The 25360-nt window shown below is 38.1% G+C and overlaps 1 protein-coding gene across 11 annotated transcripts in view; it reads left to right on the forward strand.

The window, feature by feature from the left end:
• Positions 1-25360, forward strand: part of EPS8 (EGFR pathway substrate 8, signaling adaptor) — a 122238-nt gene that overhangs the window by 67196 nt on the left and 29682 nt on the right. For 7 of the 11 annotated variants that reach the window (XM_034063080.1, XM_034063084.1, XM_034063090.1 and 4 more), the window contains 9 exons: positions 8235-8325; positions 9421-9494; positions 16642-16709; positions 18643-18804; positions 19003-19152; positions 21409-21491; positions 22999-23135; positions 24610-24683; positions 24955-25081. In XM_034063080.1, the coding sequence (XP_033918971.1) occupies positions 8264-8325; positions 9421-9494; positions 16642-16709; positions 18643-18804; positions 19003-19152; positions 21409-21491; positions 22999-23135; positions 24610-24683; positions 24955-25081 (937 nt within the window). In that variant the 5' untranslated portion in view covers positions 8235-8263. The other 4 variants (XM_034063085.1, XM_034063086.1, XM_034063087.1 and 1 more) reach the window with 4 other exon arrangements.

The raw sequence follows: 25360 nt of genomic DNA on the forward strand, positions 1-25360 counted from the left end.
TGTTTAATTCAAGATTGTAGCCTACTACTAGCCTAGAAATTGGTTCTTCTAAGTGATAAGCTGTTGGATTTTAATGGAAATGAGCTTTTGTTATGGTTTATTGTGTGTGCTGACATGCGAAGAATAAATAAGAATGGATATCAGCTGTGTCTGGCTACAGTGCCTACAGGATAAAAGCTAATATGGCAACTCCACCAGAACTAAAGAAAGTAAATGTCTGAAAACAAGAGCCAGCTCATACCATGGTTTTACTGAACTAAATTAGAGAGTCATTGATGAAAGTTACTGTCCTTTTTCCTCCTTCATGTTCATTTTAATGGTCTGGTTGGAGTATGTCATTATATAGCTTCAGTACAGCTTTTATTATGGACTCTACCACACTCATTTTAATAATGTCAGTGTGTCATGGTGCAGCTATTAAGCTTGCAAGTAGATGTGGGTAGGTAGTTAAGCCAGTTTCATTCAGTCAGCTTGCAGCAGCAAGCAGTATTTTAACTATGTTAAATGCTTTTTTTTTACCAGACTGAAAGGAAAACTCCATCTGCAACAGCAGAGAACATCTAGAGACATTGTCTTGTTCATTTTTATACACTAACAGTACCACTACAGTAATTCTCATCATTTCTTACCATTCTGACAAGTACTTCAGGGCAAGAAACTGCTCAGAAATATTTCCTTAGCAAACCTCACATACTGTTTTCAACGTGAAAGGGAAATGTGCATCCAAATTCCATGAAACTTGTTGACAGGTGTTGTCTTCAGGGTGGTGGGAAGCATGTGCTCATATGGCATTTGGAAAGAACACCCCTTGGACACTGTTTCTTGCTGAGTTTTCTGCTAGCCCATTTAAAGATGCACACTAGTATTATAATATCGTTTATGAGCTTTCATTTCTAAAGTCAAAATGATGGCTTGTTGGTTGTACCCCACAAGCTGACTTTCAAACTGGTGTCTGGAGTGCCCTCTTTTGAAATCTAATGATCTTGTTTGAAGTATGACGTAAAAAGGAATAAGGTAAAGTCATGAAAAGAAGCAGAGAGTGTGAAGAAGAGCAATAAAACTGTTTTATCTGTGCTAGGTCAGCTCTATTCACCAGTCAGTGCTTCCAAGTAAATTTTTCATCACTTTTTGTTTTTCAAGCAAACAACAAAACCACCAAAAACACAACCCGAAACTGCTTATTCTGCATTCCTCTTGAGTTGGAGATATTGAATGCACTGTCTGGATTAGGATTTGTGAATAGAAAGACTATCCTTTGCTAGCTCACTACTGTACTTGGACGGGGGCTGAGGGTTGGAAATAATGTAGACACTTTCCAAGCTCTGGAGCCCTTCCTCAGGTCTGGAATAGAAGCAGTAACCTTCAAAGTCAAGTATTGATAACTACTGCTCTGAATTTTAATAAATCCTAAGCTCAGATAGGATCTTTGTTCTTTGCAGTTGTCGTATAGCTGTTCTTTGAACACTGGAAAGGAGAAGTTAGTGCTGGGGCTTGTCCCATGGCAGATGGTTTCCCAGTGTCCTTTATGTGAGTCCACACAGGTGCACAGAGGGGTTCCTGGGTGTTGTAGATGAGGTGCCAAAGTAAGCTCTGGTGCAGTATGCTGGTAACTTTCTAAATCCATGACCTCTTCAATTGAAATACTGTTCTTTGATCCTCTTCAAATACCTGAGGCAGACGTACAGAGACACTGATTTTTATAAGGCATTATAATCTCCTTTTTCTACTTCCTTCTACAAAGACCTTCATGTGCCATAGGCACCTTCTTCTTTACACTGTTCAGTATGTGTGGAGAGTGTTTGTTTTGGTTTGGTTTTGTGGGTTTTTCTTTCCTTTTTCCTTTTCCTTGTATATAAGATCCTGGTCTCCCAGCTGTGCTGATACTTTCTGCAAGGTCTGCATAATTATCCTGCTCTTGGTAATTAATAACTACTCATCTTGCTACAGATGAAGTGGGTAATTCTGTAATTAAAACCAGCAGTGAGCGGTGGCTTTAGTGCTTGGCACATTTATTAACATTCCTTTGTTGCAATAGGGATTTTTAAGTCTTTGAAGCTTTTGTATCTGTAAAGCTGTTTTATTTTCTTTCAATATAGTTAATTATAAATCATGGCCCAGACCTGGGTGCAATGAATGGAAGTAGGTTGCCAGGCCAGAATAAGAACCTGTTTTCAAGCAGGGTCTTTATTACTGTGGCAGTAATAAGAGCTAAATCTATGAACAGGATCTGTCTGAAGTTTATTCATTTAGTTCTTCCTGTTGGTCTTCATATTTCTGCCCTTTTCAAAATAAAGATACCTATCTTAATTGTATTGTTAGAATATTTCCTTAACATTGAGGCACTGGAAAAATGTCATATTAGGAACAAGGAGATATAAAGGACATTTTTAGCTTTATTAGTTTATTCAACAGGAAGTGTCTTGGCTAACAATTCTTGCTCTGAATACTGGTCTTTCATTAAAATATTGAGTCTCCTATTTTGATAATTATGTCACTAAATTTTCTTAATACATTTATCTTCTCCCTCCTGCTGAAAGGAAAGCTGCTGATTAATTTGGCATATTCCTTCTACTGAGGGGTGAGAAAAAAAGCCCAAGATTTCAGAAAGTGTCAATGAAAATCAAAACACTTTTGGTAACTGGGAAAAGCAGGATTGATTGAACTAACCTTCTGCAGCTCTGTGTAGGTGGGGGTGAATACATTTACAAATGCCTCCTCCTGGACCGTGCTGTGTTCCCTGTTTGATGTGGTCCCCTGCTTGGTTAGAGCTGTACTCATTTGTTTGTCAGTCTTTAGTTACTTGAAATGCTCCTACCTCTATGCCCTCTTAGATAAACAGGTAAATAATATTCTAGGTTTAAGATCTGCTTTCCATAAGGAGTGAACTTCATAGGGAGAGGGGCTGCACCCAGTCCTTTCTTCCCCACCCAAGTTTCTTTAGCAGGAACCCCACTTAGCTAACTTTGCATCTAGCAGAAAGGTTGTTTGGGGATGTGTTAAGATCTAAACACAAGATGCAACTCAGTGCCAGATTTGTGTAAACTGAAGTGCAGTGGAATTACTGCTGTGGACATCCTGGACAGCTCTTCTGAAATCCAGACCTGAAAGTAAGAGGATTTTCAAAATCACTTCATTGTGGCTATTGTATTAACATGTTTGCTTGAAGTCCTGATGCTTGCACACAGAGTGTACACTGGAGTGCCCATTCCTTTCCCTGAAAGCTTCATCCCCTTATCATTAACATAATGGCTCGAAAGAGGCAAAGGGGACAACAGCCAGAGCAGTGGTGAATGAAGTCCCAATGTTTTATCTTGACACTGCATCACTCGTAGGGTCTAGCTTGCAGTTTTCTGTGTGATAGTTGCTGTCCCCTTTTTGACCAGCCTTTGGGTGTCCTGATCCCCTTCATAGAGAATGGAAAACTGTACAGTGCAAAGCTGCTGCCAGCCCAACCAGAAGCGGTTTGCCTCAGAGAAGTTCTGATATCAATGTACTGAGGATGGAAAATCCCCAGCGATCATTTCTGGAGTAATGCTTATAGATGCATGCATCTGCATCTCAGTGTTTATCCCAAGGCAAGATGCTGAGCACCCAGCAGAACTCATGGCTGCTCTTGGTGGTTGTCTGAAGCAAGCCCTGAAGCCAAGGTCAGCAGCAACATTTCATCTGACTCTGTGGGATGTATTTCTGTCAGGAGTTTCCCACTTGGAAAATCTGTGGCTGGAGCAAAGATACAAATAGGAGTGTTCAGTCAGAACAAGAAGGCAGACACAGAGAAGACACTAAATACAAGACAGCGTGGAGAAACAAGGGGTTTTAAAGTAATAACTATATATGTTTTTTTTTAGCATGAGGAAGGAAAGTGTGTTGGGATGAACAGTGTGAGCTTTGGGAAGAGCAAAATGAGTAATATTAAGTCATGCAGTAAGTTCTATAGTTTTCCTACATTCTGTAGAACAGCGGTACTGAATTGCTGGAAAGCAATAAGAAGCATGTTTATTGAATGCGTGCAGTGAGTTACAGCATAGCATGGATGGATGTGCTTTTTTGTTATTGTTTTTTGCTGTTTTGTAGTATTTTTAACAAGGGAAAGGGTGGAGAAATGCTGTCCTTATCTGACATTGCTGCAATGTTAGATCTGCTAGGATAAGTGTTACCTTGTAATTGTCCACTTCTTTTTATTTAGGCTGCAGTTAACAGCGTGTGCCTGCTATCTAGATGAGGAAGAATTCTTGTGGGCTTTTGGGCATGTGATAACAATGACTTGTTACTAACAAGAGTTTCTTAATCTGTAGATAATTATTGTTCCAGCCTTTCTTGGCTTTCCTTTTCCGTCCCCTGCATCCTCTTCTCCTTAACCCTTCTGTTCCATCAGTTCTAATATCCACACCATTAAGCTGGGATCTGCCACTGGGTGGGACCGGTTGGATCAGGGTGAATTAAAAGGAGCACTGGCCTCTGGAATATCTCATTTTCTATAACGAGATTGCTCTGCCTTTCTAGAAAAGGGATTTTCTAAAAGAAATTGAGGGCTTTTGTTACCTTCAAGCTCCTGCTAGGAAATTAAATAACAGAGTGTGAGTTGTTGATGTGTCAGCTTCTGGTTGCAAACAGTTCATACTGCTTTCATAATGTTCCTGTGCTACAAGGTGGGAAAGGTGAAGAGTTGTTTTAGCATTCAGGCATTTTTTAAAATGAATGTTTATGACAGATGTAATTATGTCGGATACCAGTATAATGCCCCTCATGTTTGGGATCAGACCACCTGTAACTATTGACTACTAGAGAACCAAAAGCTGGAACCTTGTAATTTGTATTGCTGCTTACTATCAATATGCTGGAGTCCCTTAAAATATAAAGCTGAAGACAGCAATGAGCTCATGGTTGCATTTCTTCTTGTTCAGTCTCTGATATTGTGGGAAAAAAAGAAGTATTTATTTGGTTTTAGGAATTTCAAAATACATGAAAAATAATATATTGCTCTCTTATTATTTTGGCCATTTTCTTGTTTTCTTGTTCTCACTTTGTTCTCCTGCTTTCAAACATTTCTTGCTCAGATAAGGCATGATTTCTTTGCAGGATCCTGAGAAAGACATGACCACTTTTGGGCATATCAACAGTGAATGTTGATGCTTCAGGCCTGCTTAAAAAGGGATTATACAGTTAATTTTGAAGGATGTTTATTTTAAAGTCTAGAACACCAGCGTATGTTGCTGTGAACTGCTGGGCTGAGGTGAAAAGGAAGATTAAAGAGGAAGTGGAGTTTATTAATAGACAATGGCTTTGCAGCATGCGCGGGTTGACTTTTGCTAAGGGACTGGTTGTAAGAGATGAAAGAGCATTTGAGATGAGAAATGCAGCAGAGAAAGCTGTAGAAGTGAATAATAAGCAAACGACTGCACATTCTGTTATCCTTTTGTGATTTTTACCTTCTCTTCATTGTGCACTTCATAAACAATGTAGAGTTTTCCTGAAATGAGATGAAATTGCCTGATAATTCCGAGGAATTGCCAGTAGCTTTTTGATGCTGTTATAAATATTTAGACTAATTATAAATAATGACTCTAAAGGGTTTGTTTGTATTCCCAATCAGGGCCTTTCTCCAATGAAGTGTTAGAAGCATTGCATAGCCTCTTGAAATTGTCATGTCAAAGTAGCTGTCTTGGCATTTCAAAGCATTTGATTTTTTTTGACAGTGGCAAATTGCATAAGGGACAGGGGATATCGTTGGCTTTATTCAACTATCAAATAGCAAGAGGTGTTTTGTTTGCATATCAGCTAAAACTCACTAAAACTTTGATGCTTACTTGGCAGAACAAGCTGCAATGTTTTTGGTATTTTGGAAGTACAAACGTGTCTAACTTCAGATTTGATTTATCACTTGATTAAAAATATAATGTTAAATCTTTTTCTATTTACTCTAAAGGGTGCTATGCTCTACAGTGGGCATGTGTCTAGTCTCAAGATGTTTTCTTCCCCTAATGTGAAATTCTGCTCAGCTTCGTTGCTGCTTCACAATCAGTGTGTTATGTTAACTTCAAGCGCTGAAGCTTTAGGTTGTAATATATTACATTCCTTCTACTTAAAATACCTGTTTCACCACTTCCATAAAATTAAGTGGAGTGCAAATAACAAACTAAATATTTGCCAGATTAAGATGTCAGAGGAGTGACATAATTTTGAGAGTCTAAATCCAAGTTTTTTTCCAAATCTCACTTTAAAGCGAATAGTTGTGGAATTTGTTATGAGTAGGGCCATGAAAAAGATCACAAATGCTGAAAGGGTATGGAAGATAAAGTTAATGAATAAGTATTACCTTCAACCCCAATGGCAGGGGGTTGGAACTGTATGATCTTAAGGTCCTTTCCAACTCTAACTGTTCTATGATTCTAAGTACTGTGTGTATGGAAAGTAGAGGAAGTTTGTGTAAGGTTTTTTGGATCTGGTCACCAGAAAGCTAATCACAGGGTAAACAAGCAGGGTAGCAAACTGAGCTATGACTGCAGATTAGAAAGATTAATAGCTGATAGGAAGTGTTGAAGAGCTTAATGGCAGCGTGAGCTGGAGAAGAGCACTCTGAGTAGAACCAGTTATGCAGTTGCTGAAATGGAACAAGGAGTGCACAGTGACCTGTCAAATTCTGCTGAGAAAGTGAATATTTTTACTCTTTCAAGTCATGGGACAAGTTCAGGATGCTTCCCAAAGGTTATTATTGCTAATGAACGGAGCAGCACTTTGCACAGGCTGTAATTTATTGGAGACAGCTGCTAAGTACTGCACTCTGTACACAGTGGCTTTGAGCAGCCGAACAGGCTACCAAGTTGGATGTGTGATGTGGTTGTGGGGCTGTGCAGGAGAAATGGAAGTAAAATGTGGGTATGTCAGTAAAGCTGGTTTGCGAGGAGCAATCAAAGGTTTAAAAGAAGAATTTAAGAGTTGCTAAGCAAAATTACCAAGCATGGGCTCACTAAAGGCAATACCACATTTCCACATGATTACTCTGGTCTAGTTAGCTTTGATAACTGCATCTCAGATGTTAGGTGTTCCTCAGAAGGGTATAAAAATTACTCTGTTCTCAGTACAGAAGTCCAAAAGCAGTTCATACCTCTCTTGAATGGCAGAAGACTTTAGAGCTGAGAACAGGATTTGATATTGGTTATATTTTTGCCTGAGAGAGGAAAAGAAGCAGAACATATGTGGGTACAAAATACTGTATGTACTGTAGGTCAGTCAGCTGCTGCTTCTCTGTAAAACAGGAAAAGAACAGTTAAAGTGAGGCAGTAAGTTGACATAATGATTCAGAAGATAAGCTCTTTGTAAAGTAGCTTTAGTCCATTATAGCAGGTTGTGCTTACTTTGGAAATGGAGCTTTTGTTAGGTACAAATTTTGTCGTAGGTACTTTGGCTATTTTTCAGTGTCAAAATAATTTTTTTTCTATTTAATGACTCAGATTTAGGTGAATATTCAAATCTATATTATTCATATATGTATAAATGAAAGAATATTTGCCCATAGTAAATTTGAATAAAGATTGGTTAATTTTAAATGCTTTTGGAAGTCACTTTCCTGAGTCAATTTTAACTTAAGTAGGCATGTTAGTAAGGGGAGAAGGAATTCTTTTAACTATTTCATCTTAGCCTTTTCAGTATCATTGTTATAAGAAAGGTTTTGTGGATGTTAAATGCTGCTCAGAAAAAAACAAACACGTTTGTAGTCTCAAAATAGCTAATCCAGTTTCTTTTTGTGCCAACAATTGTGTTTTGTTTTGATAATGCATTTAACAGTTCAGCTGAAATGTTTCATAGAAACTGTATAAGAAGTTCCTTTTAAATGTTTCATTTGGAAGAAATGAACAGAGGGTTAAAATCAAACATGCTTGACTGTTAAAGCTGCCACTTGGAACATACTGTTCACTTCTGCAGAGGATGTTGTTCTTTGTTTAGTCAGACTTTTATTTTTAAAGCTATTCTTAAAGACCATTGTACCAATAATAATAGCTTTTTTTTTTGCTTAATTATAAATTATTTGAAGCAATAACTATCAAATTGCAACTGGGAGAAGTTCCATAACGGACCTTTAAGGCATCGCCACAATGCAAATAATAGCAATTTAGCTTGTTGATGCAATTTCTTTCCCATTTCAGTGATAATTTTGTCATTAGGCTTGTATTACATCTGTATTAAACCTTCCTCTTTTAAGAGACTTAAATTCGTATGCTGTTGTTTCTTTTCAGATTGTTTCCCTCAGTAAGAGACTATAAGAATGAATGGACATATATCAAACACCCCTCCTGGTGGATATGGAAGTTATTTTCCTCAAATGAAGTAAGGTTATGCTTTTGGTTTTCCATTTATGGACAAAAAAATGTTGCATTTTTTTCTTTAGGCTTTAATTTCAGTTAGAATTATTAGAACCCATTGGAATAATACAAAGGCATCTTCTGTGAAAAAATGTGCAGTTTCCAAGCCATGTAACCCAGCTGGCAGGTACCATCTGACTGATCTTGGTCAGTCTGATTAGTGTAAGGGTAAAACTGTATTAGAGAATGGAATCATCTGGAATGGAAAAATTGCTGTAACCATAACCTACTTGTTCTTAAGGTCCTTTCCAACCCTAACTATTCTATGATTCTATTCTATGATTCTATTTTAATTGAAGAGGTCTGTATATACCTGAGGTTTGAGATTAGCTCTGAGTGGATGCTCATCTTCATGCATAAAAGATGAGGCTGCCCTTTCCATCTGTGAGAAAATACTGTTTCACAGTAAACACAACTGAGCAACTGTTACTGAAAGTACTACCTTGTCAGAGATAAGAGGATTCTCCCTGTATCAGAAGCATGGCATTAGGCTCATTCACAGCACTAATGAGAATTGTCCTAATCTGATGCCAAAGAACATGGATTCCTGTATGGAGTAGGGCATCTGTGCTGTCATCTGTGAGTTTGTATATGATTCATTCTTGTTGTTGCACTAGAACAAAGTTGGGTTGCCTTTTCATGTGTTGTAGGCAATGATAGTCCTTTTGAGGCTTTTATGAAAAGCAGTTAAAAACAATTAACATTTGCGTAGGCAGGGGAAAAAAATCCTACCAAGTTTTTGGCATAGTAGTAATATATTTTTATTGTTGTTGTTGTTGTTGTTAAGTGATTTTGATTACTTGCATTATGGTAAGTATGTGTATACCACACACCCATTGTGCATGATGGTCTATTAATGGAACAGCTCAGAAGAGCTTCCAGCCTAAGTGAAACACAGTTTATTATATTAATCTTGTGGAACAAATATCCAGTATCATTATCTCTGTTAGCAATGTTGTAGGAATGTGTAATCCTACATAAGGGGAGGGGTTTTTTTAGTGTCTGTTTGTGTGTGGCAAATTCATCTCCTCAGAAGTTAACCAGAAATGCTTTCTTCCAGTGGCTATGGTTCCCCGACATTTGCCCAGTCAGAGAGGGAGCAGAATTCAAGAACAAGTGCAAAAGCTCTTTATGGTAAGGCGGCATGAAGTCTCTAAACTTTTATGTTAAAATTGTTGTTTAAATATTTATTGTGATGTCATGATGGAAATATTTTATGCATATAGATCTGAAAGTGCATGTACAGACACGGGTGTGTGTGTTAATTACATTAAAAAACAAAGCGACTTTATTCCTGATAAAACTAAGCAGACTAGCTAGAAAATGTTTTTATGGTTTGCTAAGCACAGAGCTTCCATCTGCTCATCTTTAAGAGAGCAATGTGTAAAGCATTTATCAAAAAACTAAGAGTGATTATATAGCTAAGATACGTACCAGGAAGAAAGCATTCAGGAGTCTATCTGTGCTATAGGTTTGATTCGTGATCTGTGTTCTCCCCCCACCTCCCCACCCTTATCCCCTGCTAGTGGAAAAGGGATTTATAGTAAGTATTCTTGTTTTACACAAGGATTTCATGGAAATTAGATTTGATGTAATGGATTTGGAGTCCCATTTGGCCTGCTGTTTTCAGCAGGCTTTGTGACTGTCAAAAATGATGTTCCTTACAAATGCCTAAATGTTGTTGCGCTTACCTACTACAAATGCTAGTATTTGTCTTGGCTGTACATGCTACTCTCTAGACCATGGCCAAATCACTGTGGAGACAGAATGTAGTCATGTTCCTTGCCAGCCAAATTGCATCGTTTCCTGGTCAGACACCTCCACTGTGTATACATCCTGCTTATAGCTGTGCTTGTAATGGAAATAGAAGCAGAAATGAGGCTGAGATTTCTGCTGTGTAAATCTGTGCCTGTTGTTAAATGCTCTTTTGAATGTCAGTACAACTGTTGAGACTGGAAGAACAAGGTTTGCATGGAGAACCAAATGTTGTGCAGGACCCCTCACAGCTCAGCCTGCTCTCCCTTATTGCATCTAGTACCTCCTTTGCAGGTTACCAGACTGGAGAGCTCAAAAAGCAGTGGCTAAGAACTTCAACATCCCTAGTCCTCTCTCCTATTTTGGGTGGGTTGATGGCTGGGAGAGACTTCAGAGGTTAGGGAAGTGATGGCAGGATGCTTTGTGGCATTAAGAGCAGAGTTATCCTTGCCCTTGGAAACCCTGCCGGTCTCAAGTTTGGTTACTCATCCGTGACCACATGAGAACTCTGTTCTATTGGTTGCCCTGTTGGGTTTTAGACTGCTTCAAGATTCATGAGACTAAAAGCCCACAAAAGAGACTGGAGGTCTCCTCGCTTGCTATCTTCTGGAAAGACAAGTGCTGTGGAAAAAGCTGATGTGGTTTGGTGACTGAAGGCATTCTGCTAGAATAGTGTGAAGATCCACTTCTAGAAACAACAGCAAAGACAGAAGTAGAAACCATGTGAAACCATTGTCATTAAAAATACATTGCACGTGAATCACTCTAAGTTTATCTTTTTTAGTGGTGTGCTACAAAAGTCAGGCACTTGACGTAGTTCTAAAGGCAGGAACTGTAACTGAGGACAATTCTGAAGCGATCATTTTAAATGGTGATTTCTGCATCCTGTATAGGTTTACTCAACAAACTGATTGCACGTGTTGACAGAAATAGTAGATGGCAACAGAAAACAGAAAGACATGTTGTGAAAACCTTAGTAGATTATTTATTTATGAGACATTATGAGAGTCTTGCACTTTTTCATTTTATATCATCATCATTTTTCAAGAGGACATTGTTTGAACAGTGTGGCAGCATCAGTAAGTGTCTTAACTGTGTCCTTAAAATGTGGGGTCTTTTCAACTAATACTGCTCTGAGCTTTTTCAATATGAAACACGTGATGGGGTTGTCACATGTCAGTAAAAGATGGGGACCAGTGAGTAAATATGAGGTGAGTAATGATAAACAGCCTTTTACTTCTGAAATACTTAATTGAATTCAGGTACTAATTGCAAATGTTTACCATGTAACTGCTGTGTGGTTGGTCCTGTAAAATGAATTGTTGATCTTGGTTCACTTCCATTGCTGGTAGATACGTCAAACAACTCTAGTTGTGGATGCCAGGAGCTGAATGAAGTAGAAGACTTAATTATCCTAGAGCTCTGAGTGAAGATATATTGGCACAACTTTTGGAGAGGAATTTGCATGTTTTAGTGCTTCTGCTATGTTTTGAATGCATAAAGAACTGGGCTGTCAGTATTACCCAATGTATGAACTGGAGAAAACAGGAAATCACCCAAAACTTTCTCAGATTCAGGGCACGTTACCATTCTGCTGCATCCTGTGTGTACCTTTTCTTCCTTTGTGATGTGAGGGATTTTTGTGCGTGCTGTCCCAAGGGGTGTGGGAAACAGTTGAGTGACACTGGAACTATTAGTATGTGTTAAAAGTGCTTATTATAAAATACTTTATTTATAACTAATAACTGAATTATTTTATTTGAGATCCATGACACTGAAAGTCTATGAAGCAGATTGGAGGCTCCCTGGCTTTCTTATTATAATTTATATTATGTACATGCATATTAAATGTGGATATTTTGTTTATGTAAATACATAAAGCTCCTTTATTTAATAGATTCATTTATAATGTATTGGAAAATGCAGATCATTTTATGTTAAAAGTAAAACGGACCATGACTTTTTTCTTTGACAAAACGTGACAATGTAATGTTAGCAACAAATTTTGTCCATGACAGACTTTTTTTTTGGAAGACTTTTGAATGTCCTTTGGACTAAAACACCTGTTGATGGGTGCCAACAAGTGAAGACAATACATGGGCTCTGAAATGACCACTTGATCTTGAGCTCCATTTCTTCCAAGTTAATAATATTGTGTGTATTTATATTTATATGTGTGCATGTGTATACACAGACACACAAATCTCTGTGTCATGGCATGAAGTTTATCTTTTGATTCCCTGTGCTAAGGTGATGCATGACTGTCCAGTTACTTCAGAGATCAGGCAGAAGGATGGCCACAGTGCCAGTGGGAAAGGAGCCTGGGGTTTTATTGGTGTTACAGACAGTTCAGTTAAAAACGAGACTGAAGCATAACTATCTCTGTGGTTATCTGATGGCAAAAGCTTCCCTGCAACTGCCTTTTTTTTCTGTGTCAAATAATATTTTGTTGTTTTTTTTTAATTAATTTTCTTCCTGAAATGAACTGTTTTCCATTGGCATGATAAATCACTGAGCTGGGAAGGAAGACACCCTCTGCACATTCTTATGGGGTTTATTTCACCATTTATTTCCTGGGCTTTCTGTCTGAAATTGGTTGTGGCTAGCACTGTCATCTGTTGTTCTAGCATTGGCTTCTCCATCTGTCTTCTGCAGCTCTGGTTTTGGGGAGACATGCAGCATCAGTCAGTGCCAATAGCCAGGGCTGTGCTGGGGGATTCCCAGAGAGTGACACAGTGTAGAGCAGCCCCATTCCTGAGGAGCAGTAAGGTAGTGGTTCACTCCAAACTGTTGGGTTATTGTATGGTGTGGAATTGCTAAAATTGTCTTCAGACTGCATCAGAAAGGATTAAGTGTTTCAAGCATTGTGTTTATACTCTCATGGCTATGATTAGGTGCTAGCAGTGAAATTGCTTGTGTATTCTTCCATTGGTCAAATACTTCATTCAGAAGAACTGCGGTGTAATAAATTCAAGGAAACCACAAGCAAATCATAGACTAAGTAAACGAGTCCATTAAAAGAAGCCATCCATGTAACAAGCTTCTATTATTTGACACTCGAATTAAATTGACAGCTGGCTCCCAGACAGTACACTTTCTTTGATAGCTGGTTCCCACACAGCCACTGGGGAGAAGCTTGTGGCTTAAGTCTCTGAAAGTGATAGTGTTTGCTCCTCTGAAAATGCCATTTGTCTTGAACTTAAGTTTTGACCTTTCTCCCTGGTTCTGTAGGTCATGTCTCCTGCACTTTGCTCTCAGTTGAGGGTTGAGTTTTTCCAGCTGCTCCAATATACCTTTAAAGGGGTGTCAGCAATCAGTCCAATGCAAACCGCAAATACATGGTAGTAAACTAAGTATTGGGCTTTTCTGCTTGATGATATATGGTAAAAATTTATACTGTTACTCCAGGATTCTTAGGACAGCTTGCAAGGGAGACTTTTAATTCATGTCCATATGGATTGCCATAAGATTTCAGAGCTTTATGTCTTTGTATGCTGTATAGACATTTTTCAGTTTGACTATGTAAGGAGAAAATGGGATCCACCATTACCTTTCTTTGTGCTATTATAACTGTAGCACTGATAACACTTATTACATCTGGCCTATAGAATTATTTGTAAGACACTGGTGGGAGGCTACGCATTGAGATTCCTGACTTCTGTTTTAGGGGTTTAGGAGATGAAAATTTGTTGTACTTAAAGGTATCATAGCCCTAACCAGCATAGCCAAAGGGGTATTCCATACCACAGCACATCATGCCCAGTATATAAACTGAGGAGAGTTACCTGGGAGGGCCAGATTGCTGCTTGAGTCAGGCTGGGTATATATCAGGAGGTCGTGGGCAATTGTATTGTGTATCACTTTTATTTATTGGTCTTTTTCCTTTCCCCTTTTTAGTTTCATATTCTCTCCTCTTGTTATTTCCCTTATCATTATCATTATTAGTGGTAGCAGTAGTACTATACTGTACTTTAGTTATTAATCTGTTCTTAACCTATGGAGTTTACATTCTCTTGACTCTCCTCCCCACCCTCTCACAGGGAGGGAAGGGAAGGTGAGTAAACAGTTGCGTGGTGCTGAGTTACTGGCTGGGGTTAAGCCATGACAGTAGGAAAGGAGACCCACGTTCTAACTATTCAATTGTAAAAGAGTTGAAAAACAAATGTTGAAGAAAAAACATTCCAGAAGCACTGAAGTTGTCAGGCAGTTGTACTAGATAGTTATAGGTCCCTTCCAACTGAAATATTCTATTGTAAGTTATAACTTTGATCTCCAGCAGGTTCTAATAATCATTCTACCTGCATTAAAGAAGTAAATAGGTAAATAGGAATTGCTGCTGAACTCAGTATGGACTGTACTTGTGGTTACCATACTTTTTGTTTATTAACGCAAATATGGATTGACTTTTGCCAATGGAAAATTATATTTTCAGTTCTTGTTACTATTAAATCCTTGTTACTATTCTGGTGCAATTAAGAATGCAGAACTTGAGGGATTTCCCTTGGGTCTCTAGTGTAGGCAGGCACAGATTTTATTAGCATTCAGAAAGAATTAGCATTCAGAAAGCTCTATTTCTTATATAAACAGTTTTGTTCTTAGCATGACAGTGTGTTGAAAACCTTGCTGTTGTGTCTCCAGTAAGGGTTGGGTTGCTCTGTGGAAGAGGATATGTTAATTAGTACTACGAGTGTTTTGTATATCCTGTCTTAAGACAGGATATATGTGAAGGAGAGCAGGGAGTCTCTTGCAAAACTTACTTTGTGCTTCTTAAATCCTTTGGAGCTTCTACATATGCCAGAATTTATTTATTTAAAACAGAATTTATACATCTTACAATGTACATAAAATTTCTTATTTTTGTTAATTTGATATAATAAAAAAATGGTTTCCTTCACCTGAAAGAAGATAATAACAGTCAAAGCTGAGTATCTGATGCATTAAATTTAATTAATTAATTTCATTAAAGCAAGTGACTTTTTTTATACCATACAGTCTTTCTTCCTGGACAGCATTTAACTATCATTTACAGTCTATAACAGAAGACTGTTAACTGATCCCCTTGGAGATGCAAATAATTCTATGGGATTAAACTAGATACTGCCTTCTAATTCCCTTGTTTTGTTAGGAACAGATGGACTTTACTTCTTCAGATCATCATCCAAACAAAAAAAGAAAGGTAGCAAATCAGACAGTGCTGCTTTAGTGCTTTACTGGGGTGTGCATGTGTGTGTGTGTCTATTGTATTTGAAAAGAAAATAACCAAATAAGTACTTAAATAAAATGCTGCAAAAGCAGAAATACTTGTACAGGACAGGATCGTTCTGTTGCATGAGCAGTGCTATTTCTTCATCGGAGGGGGACTTCAAGCCAAGTGAGGTATTTCAGAAGCTGTGGGGTCTGCCATGAAAATCACCAAGAACTGGGGATACCATGATGTGATTACAAAAGGTGGCACATACACAAGTGTCACAAGTGACATCTGAAAATGAGGACACTGCTGTCTTTGTCAACACTTGAAATTGCTGTATGAAGGAACCCTGGTCACAGAAGAGACTTACAGGGTAGCTTTTATGTGTCCTCACTGCAGATCTCTGTGTGTCACATGTTGTATGATCATGTTATGTGCATGTTGTATGATCATGTGCTTGGTAGTAGTTAGCATTTTATATTGCAAAAAAAAGTTACTTAGCAGTCCTCTCAAAAAAGAGAAAAACCTTCCAAATGCTGCATTCAGGATTTGTTCATTTGTTTACATTGGAAGGTTTTCTTCAATATCCATCGAAATTTAGTGTATTGTGGTTTGGGTGTGTGTTGTGTTTTCATCTTGCCTTTTTTTCTTCCCTCCTCTCCTGGTTTAATATTAAGTAGATTAATATTAATTCATTGTATAAAGTAAAAGGCACATGATGTTTCTGACTTTGCAGCATTGTGTCTTTTTAGCTGCAGATATTTGGTGTGTGTTTCCCTCTCTCTGCTTTGTTTGTTTATCTCCTTTCTATGCATATTTTTACATTAGTAATTCATCAACTTGAATAGTTTAGGAAAAAATAAAGGATGAGTTAGGACTGGTTCATGTGTGGCTTTATTGTTTTGTAGGTTTAACAGAATCATATGTACATTCGAAAATACTTTTGTTTTTAAGCTCATTCATACAAATACAGTAAGCTTGATGCTAGTTAGCATATTGCTACCAAAGTGGCAAGCCAGTGATTTCAGTAATCAGGCTTCCCAATGAAGCGTTTTCAGTCAGGACATTGCTCCCCTCCGGTGTCCTGACTCACTGTGATGAGATAACTGGCTTTTGTTTGCACCCACCGGCTCTCTGTTAATATGTTGACGTAAGTATGATCCTTGTGCTGGAATATGTGGAGGTGGAGGGTTTTTTTTTCTGTCAAATACAGAAATTAACAACAACTTGTCTTCTGTTTTCATATATACAACTAGTCTTGTTGTCTCTGAGAAGTATTCAGAACAGTAGGATAAGAAGTTGAATGAGTAATTATTCTTTCTTTTCTCCCATCTCTAGAACAAAGGAAGAATTATGCACGAGACAGTGCCAGCAGCATATCCGAAACTTCCCAGTATCACGTAGAGGTGAGACGATGAGTGGAGTTACAGCTTTCAGTTATTTTTGCCTACATGTTTTCTGAGGATGCATATGCCTGAAGCCATGTACATCATCCAGAAAAATCCTGCCAGCCCAAGGTCACTTCAGATTAGATTACACTGAAATGTTTCAAGTTCTGTAGCTTTGCCATAATGAGCTGACATTTTTATGTAGAAGTATGTAAGCAAAGTTGTGTGTAGTTTGGCAAATGGACAGGACTTCTCAATGGGATATCAGTTCAATGTGTTATGCTGCCCTGTCTCTGAACCTGGCTTGTTGCAAGCTTGAGGCAGAGCTGTTGGCTGTTGGCAAGGGGCGTTTATTTAAGATGGATACTTTAATCAGTTATAATCTGCAGGGATGACAATATTCAGGAAGAGCTGAGCATTAACCACTAAAAGCCCAAATTTGTCTACTATGTAGTAGTTAAATATATTCTGCCTGTAAAGATACTTCTCCAGCATGAAGTGCAAAGTGTTACTTCCTATCTTAAGCTGCTTTGCAGAAGTACTGCATGCTGCTGTCATATTTTATTCAGGAGTAGATATGTTTAAAATATTCAGCCAAGTAATCCTGAGTTCCCATATGTAGCCTGTTCAGCACTTTTGGATGCAGTGCTTCATTCTGTAGCCTTACTTTGGCACAAACTTTCTCCCACTGCCATCAGAGCACTATCATGGATTAGGCCAAGTCTTGCAGATACCATAGGTTCTCAGCTCATTTCTATTCCCTGGATATTAAATTAGATGTAAATTGTGAGATCATATGCAGAAGAGTCTTAATTTCAAGTGCTTCTATGCTATGATCAGCTTGCAGATGAATACTTGTGTTGCTTCTAATTATCTATTTTTCTTCGGTTTCTTCATAATGGTTTTGGTACTGTACTGGCATAAAAATTAGTACTTGTATTTGAAATCTAAGCATTCCCATGTGAGCAGCCAGCAGACAGTTTGTTGCACTTTACTTCTTAATTCTTTGATTATATGCAGTTCCTGTCTGTCATTACTAACTGCTGTTATCCTGTAATAGAAGAAAGTACAATTAATTCTTCTTTGTGGTTTTGGTTTATTTTATTTATTTATTTTTCAAGTTCTTTAGAAGATAAATGTGAAGGCACATATTAAAATTGGTTCAGTTTGAATGAGTGTAACCAGGTCTTCAACAAGAATGTGAAGCTGTATTTATGCCTGGATAAAATGAAATAGTTCTATGGGTTTTCTTGCATGGTTGGCATATTGAAGGAGGAATTGTCAAAACCATAATGACAGGGAAGCTAGTTGAGGTGATGTCTGTGAAGTAGTATTCGATTTCTAGAGCATTAATTGAATCTGGAGAATATTCCAAATTGATGTTGAGCAAAAATAGTTAGTACATTTCTGCTGTGATCTGCATAAAAGAAGAGCCTGTCCATAAGGTATCCCAGTCAGGTGCAAGCCCATCATGATAGCCACTGGCATGCTAGCTGGTAGATCTGGAAGAGATGAGGACACTCCTGGTTGGAGTGGTGATGGAGGTACACAGGCAGTGTGTTTCTGGAAAGCTTCTGCTGAGGCTTCCTGGATTCAGCTTGCCAAGAGGGGCAGGTTTCCACTCCTCAAGGAAGCTAATTAAATGCTCAAGGTTTAATTCTAGCATTGCTATGTGAAGGATGTCAGAATATGCCTTCAAGTCTAACTGCTTGCTGTGGTGAGGAAATGACAGAGGGTGACAAACAGGGAGTTACAGAAATCTGTTAAATTCAAGAGGCATCATGGATTAAACAACCTCTTTTACAGATTATTGGTGAGGTCTGTCATATACAAAGGCACTTTTATTCATTAATAATTTGCATTGCTATTTCCTGGCAATTTGACTACTGACACTGCCTAGCAGTGGGGAAAATTACAATTATGGTTTTTTTATGTACATCCCATTCACTAGCACTTGACTACCTTTGTTCTGGACCGAAAAGAGGCAATGATTACAGTGGATGATGGAATAAGGAAGCTGAAATTGCTGAATGCCAAAGGCAAAGTGTGGACTCAAGATATGATTCTTCAAGTGGATGACAAAGCTGTCAGTTTGGTGGACTTGGAATCAAAGGTAAGATCTGTGAGTGGCAGTCTCATTTTCAGAGAGAGGGAGAGAAAAAATGGAAACAGGCAGAAAAATGATGTAGGTGAGATGTTGTATTTTAATTAGCTTATTATCACTTTCCCTTTTTAACTCTTGCAGCTTCTCTGAGATCAGGACATTATACAGTAATGTGGTGTTTTGTGTTTGGTTTTTCTCTTCTGGCAGAATGAACTGGAGAATTTTCCTTTAAGCACAATTCAGCATTGCCAAGCTGTGATGAATGCATGCAATTACAATTCAATTCTTGCGTTAGTATGTAAAGAACCAACCCAAAACAAGCCCGATTTGCATCTTTTCCAATGTGATGAGATTAAGGTAAGATAGTAAAGGAGATCTGCTATGACTTACTCAAATAGAGGCAATATTGTGAATTGGCAAGTACAATGGATAAAATCAAATGAGCTGATTCTTAGAAAATAATTCTGTTTCTTTTTTTCTTACAAATATCCTCTAAGTTTAATGCACTTATGTTATCCTTACTACTTACAGTATGCTAGTAAACATAGTGTGCTATTGTCTTGTAGGAGAGTAGTCCAGTACGCAAGCTTGAATTCTTAGTGCATGTTCAAACATGTTGTTACTGTAAATACTGGTTTTTGGGCTCTGTTAGCTGCTCATTTAGGTTTGCAAATCAGTAAATCCATGGAATATGTATGTGGTGTGCTGTCATGGTTCTGAAGAAAGTGGTGTAAAATAGTTTGTGTTATCACATATTCATCTTACAATCTGCAAAGAACTCATCTGAGCCCTTAGTCTTACCTAGTCTTTGCCTTTTTTCTGCTGTTCTTATCACTGAACAATAAACCTTCTCCACATTCTCACCTTTCTGCATCTCTGCTCTGCTGGAGTGATAATGAAAAGGAAAATGCTACTTGCAAAACAAGGGACAAATCAAGGAAGGAGATTGTTCATCTCTGATTAAAATATTTCCTTCAAGTGTAAATATTTCTTAATGTGTTCTGCAATATTGCTTTATTTCCAGGGTTCTAAATATTAATTTCTGTTAGTTATTCTGTATAATTGGTATGTCTTTAAATTTCAATTGATAATTTCATGGGGATTTTTTAACATTCCTTTGCAGTAGTTCATATCATTGTCTTAACAGATTGCTAATCACACTATGCAGCCGGTTTGAAATCAATATAGGGAGAGTGGTGTGAGGATAATTGACTAATGGTGGATTCGTTGTGCAGAATTTGCTGTTCAGTGAAATATGGGATCCTGCAAAGAGTTCAGGTGGCATTATGTTAAATAATTCAGGGATCCTTTGTGAGCTCTGGTAGGACCCAGCCTCCCAAAGTGTAGAGGTGGTCTCTTTCCATCAGACTTTCATCTTCTGAAGTTGTTCCTCTGTGTACAAGTGAAAATGCAGGGCACTTACACACAACTTGGAAGTTCAGGCTCTCCCTTTTCCTCTGAGGTATTGTTTGAGTCTGTGAGCGTACCCTAGGTTTTGTTCCTTACCCTGGAGACTTGGCTCTTTTGGAAGGTTAGGTTTTTCTCCCATGCTTTATTGCATCTTTTGATTAGAAGTTACCATGAACCCCAGGAGACTCTGCAATAGAAAATTGGTCAAAATCAATAATACTTGGGCAGTCAGTATTTTCTAAACAAAAGAAGTATGTTACATAATAAATATAAAGAGTATGATTAATGGAATTCTTCTGGGTTTAAGTTCCCCAGATCCCCTTAAGTTTTTTTCCTATTAATTCTTTAACCCTAATGTATCCCTTGTCCATAATCTGTAGTGTCTTCTGGTTACAGCAGAAGTTACACATTCCTCCCCAAAAGTTACATACATCTTCACTATGAGGCACGAAGGAAGATATGGACCTTGTAGTGTGAGCCAGACACTGACATACTCAGGCTTTGACAGCCTGTATAGGAAATTAATTTGTCAGCTGAAGACACGTTAACAGAATCCTATGAGAAGCTGTGACCTATTTAATGAAAGATCTATTAAACTAATGCCTTAGACATGCATCAAACGTTCACTTGGGGGCCACTGGTGGAGGCAGACTGTGGTTATGGAGAGGCAGGAACCTATGGATGTGCTGAAAAATGTATCTGCTGTTACATTGAAGAGAAATTGAGGGCTATTGTTATTTCTTAAAGGAAGCTTTATCACTAGCAGTTACTTTCCTAAACTTTTATGTTGTTACTATCTATAGCAGATATTTTTATTTTTTAATAGTATGCCTTTCCCCTAAAATACTTGAGAAAAACAAAAATAACTTATGCAGAGGGGAAACAATAGCTTATGCAAGAATGGTGGACTTGAGATAATTACAGCTGTTGAGACAAATTTGGTATCTACATTACATACTGATCTGGTGATAATGCTTGTAGTTGGAACCGTGACAAAAATACTAACTTGCAAACAATAGCATTGTGTATTCCTTTGTTCTGTGTATATGTGAAAGAATTTACCCCAGAACTTTTAAATAAATGGCATTTAATAAAGTAATTTGGAATCTAAAGATGCCCTAAGAAAGTGCATGAGTAGGTACTTATTTCATATATATGGCTAGCCTAGCTGATAACTGATGGTTTCTGCTTCTGTCTCTTTAGGCTACCTTTATACATGAAGATATTGAAAGTGCAATAAGTGACAGCAAAAGTGGGAAACAAAAGAAGAGGCTTGAAACACTGAGGTAAAAACCTAACTTCTTGTCAGTATATGGGTTTATCACATAGTGTTATAGCATTCAGAAGCTCTTCAAGTCTGCCTGCTGTCTTTTGCTCTTTTTTGCTAGTTGAAAATATACTTCCAGAACCATTTGTAGAAACCTTGTTTTAATAATTATCTATGCTTTTTCAATTCATAGCATCACTCTTACCTTTCCTGATTCTACTTTAGTGATGGGAATAGCTGACATCAGTGCTGGATGCCAAAGAATAGCATTGCGTGTCTCAATTCTGCATATGGGTCAAGCAGTTCAAATTTAAATGAAAAATGAATGCTTCATAACTCCAAATAAATAAGATTATGTTAAAAGGGTTTGGGATCTAAAGATGTTAAATGAAACAGCAACTGTAGGTGGAATAATCTTCCTGCGTGCCTGTTCAATGATGCTGAAGACTTCTTGTTTCCCTGGTAGTGAAAGCTTCTCTGCTGTTTGTGGGATTAACAAACAAGTACAAGCACAAAGAGGCAGTCCAGGACCCAAACACATTGGATGTTCAGGGAAACTAATGAGATATAATTGGGAAAATTATGTAGGTCAGTACATCTGATGGAAAAATAATCTGACATATCAGTCTCTGAGGGCTCATGAAGTGAAGAGATCATGAGTGCTTAACACTGGTTACTTGCTGTTGTGTCATGTATGTGCTGGCATTGGGAGGAATGAAAGGGAAATATTTTATTGTTCAGTGTTCAAAGGCCAGGTAAGAGTTGACATTTTGTGTTGTTGAATGTGGTGGGATTATAAAAAGATGAATTTAAGGTGAAGATCTTGCTTTTGCATGAGGGCATGGGGAAGGGATGGGATCTGTGTGGGTGGGTATAGCAGGAGTTACTGGGATTTTTTTGTCTGCTTGTATCAAGCTGTAGGTTGACTTCAAAGACCTCTTTCGTTATGGTATTTAAAAACTACACTGGGAACTGGAAAACTGCAGATGGAAACACTGACACATTTGTATCAAGGCAGGTTGTAAAAAGGAAAATCAGCCAGTAAATTTAATTGGTTTTGTTGGTAGGGTTTTAAGAAAAAGGCGATTGACAACATATCAAATTTAGGGACTAGATGTCCAACTTGCGATTGCTGAAAGGTAGCTTCTAATGGAAGCTACACCAAATGGAAGTCCAGCCAGTAGACTGCATATGGTGATAAAAATTCCCTCTACTAAACCTAAGCCACTGACATTACCTGTGTAAACTTGCAGATCTCTAGATATCATGTTCTCTGGCACTGTTGGGGGATTTCCTATGTGGCCAGGTGCTGAAAAAAATTGCTAACCCCATCATGGAGTGGGTTTCCTACTTGTGCTTAGCATATTTACACATTGTTGTCTTGAGTACTGCTTACTTGGCAAGCCCATACTGTGTTCAACAGTGAAAGGTCCTTGTGAAATCTCCTTGTCTTCTCTGATTAAGCACAAGGAAATAGAATGTTTTTCCTTCAAGTGTCACTTGTTGGCTTTCTGTTTTCCCTCAAGAATGATATCCAAAGCTGACAGTGCCATCCCACCGCCGCCGCAGGCACCTGCCCCTGTGCCACCAGGGACCATCACCCAAGTGGACGTGAGAAGCCGCGTGGCAGCGTGGTCTGCATGGGCTGCTGAGCAGGGCGAGTGTGAGTATTCCTGAGCGACCACCACCACTCAGTGCAGTGGCAAAGGGTTGTTCTGGGCGGGACATCCATGGGATGCTAAAACAATCTGTAAAGATCACTTCCATAAAGATTACAGTAATTGAATCCAGATACAGAAATGGCTGTACAAGGTCACCCCTCTGCCTACACTGAGAGCAGACAGGAATATTCTCCTGGTCTAGTTTGCAATGCCCCAAGCCACCATTGCCTGATCTGGGGAATAAGACCTATGTGTCATAATGTGACTTGTCATTTACTTGCACTTACACGTTTTCTGCATTTCTGTTTGGAGCTGGTTTCACTTGTGTTTAGGTGGGAGGGGATGTGGGCTACCAGTTTTAACCTGGGCTTTTTTGTGAACACAGTAGTAACATTCACAGTAACCAGCACTGTTATAACTCCAGTAATTTAATGATTCTTTCTCAGTAACATGAAGAGTGTAGGTCAGGTATTTTTGAAAATTAAAAACTATAATCATGGATTAAAAGGTGACTGAGATCAGCATTATTTGGTTTTGTAGGTTTATCTTTATAATGGCTTGTATGGCTAAACTAGTTCTTGTTGTTGTTGTTGTTGTTTTGGTTTTTCCTCTTTTTTAAAGCCTTCATCAAGGAATGTTGAAACATTTTACTGGGTTTGGTTGTTTGTTGTTTTTTTTGGTAGAGGGAGTTTTTCTGTTTTTTTGTTTTGCCACCTCCCTTTGCCCCTTAGGGAAACAGTTTTGTATGTATCAGATTTCTTTGAAAAAAGATGTTCTTTGAAGCAATAAATCTCCTGCTGTAAAATGGACCATAATAAGGTGAAGTTGAGACCTTTTCTGGGTCGTTTCTGTTGTAAGTTTGGTTGTGTCTTGAATAATAGACACGAAAATTTAAGAATCAGAAGTCATTAACCACGGAGTCTTTTTATTGTTCTTGATTTATTAAACTGTATCTCTCAACAAAATACACGCCTATGCAAAGGAAACAACTAAAAATGGTCAGCTCTGTTACTTCATTACCTCCCATTTCTGTGTTGCCAGACTTTGTACTCCTTTTTGCTAATTGTCTTTTAAATTGAATTGTATTTGAAGTCATGGCTACACTCTTGGTTGCTGACTTCTACTGGAGTAGCTTTCAGCATATTTTGCAACATGGGAGGATTTCTCATTATATAGTATTTATAAACTGCCATCTCTGCTGTAAATTTGTTATTCAGAATCTGGCTAACCACACTTCTGTGGTAAACTTCATTCATTCAGCTAAGCTGACTGAAAGCATACACCTAAGTTTCCTGTGAGACTTTAAAGGATCAGGCAAGATGTTCAGGTTGTGTGGAGTCCTTGCAAAGTGGATGGTACAAGCACTTTTGTCCATCTTTTCCTTACAGTAGTATGGTTTAAAGGATAAGCTGTATAGGAAGTTTTGTTTACTAATGTCAAGTATACAGATGTCTCATTTTCTTCTCTTTTCTGCAGTTGAAAAACATAGACAATACCATGACCATGAAGAAACAGCAGAGATGATAGCAGCCAGGATTGACAGAGATGTTGTAAGTGAGAAACTACAAGTAATATTGCTTAATGTTTGTGAAATTTTGCAGCTCTACTTCAGTGGCCCAAAGTTCTTCAATATCTGAGATGTAGAATACTTCACAGGCGTGTAAAGTTAAGAATATAATTAATCTAAATATGGAGAGTTCTAGCATGAACTTCGTTCTGAGGAAGCTGTTGGAACCTGTGGGAGACTGTGGTCGTTTGGATTCTTAGAGTATTTCTGTTATAGATGTGTGGAGAAACCTTGACTTTTCTTTTCTCCCACAGCAAATTCTGAACCATATTTTGGATGACATTGAGTATTTTGTTACCAAACTTCAGAAAGCTGCTGAAGCTTTTACGGAACTTTCGAAGAGGAAGAAAGCAAAGAAAAGTAAAAAGAAAGGACCTGGAGGTAGGAGTTCTGCTGCACACATTTCTGTTTCTCGAAGGCTCATTGAATTAGCTAGCAAATGTGACCTTTTATGTTGGTTTTTTTTTTTCATTAATGTATCAATTTTCTATTACTTTGAGCACAAAAATATCCTGTGCAGTATTTGCTTCGAGGGAAGCCTATGAAAATCATGTGCTTGAAGTTAATAGGGAGTGTTTAATAAGAGATGTGACCACAGAATATGCTCACTGTCATGGCTCTATATTTACAAAATTCTTTAAGTTTCCAAATTCATTACGT

Source organism: Melopsittacus undulatus, chromosome 5 (genome assembly GCF_012275295.1).
Source record: "Melopsittacus undulatus isolate bMelUnd1 chromosome 5, bMelUnd1.mat.Z, whole genome shotgun sequence".
Classification (NCBI taxonomy): domain Eukaryota; kingdom Metazoa; phylum Chordata; class Aves; order Psittaciformes; family Psittaculidae; genus Melopsittacus; species Melopsittacus undulatus.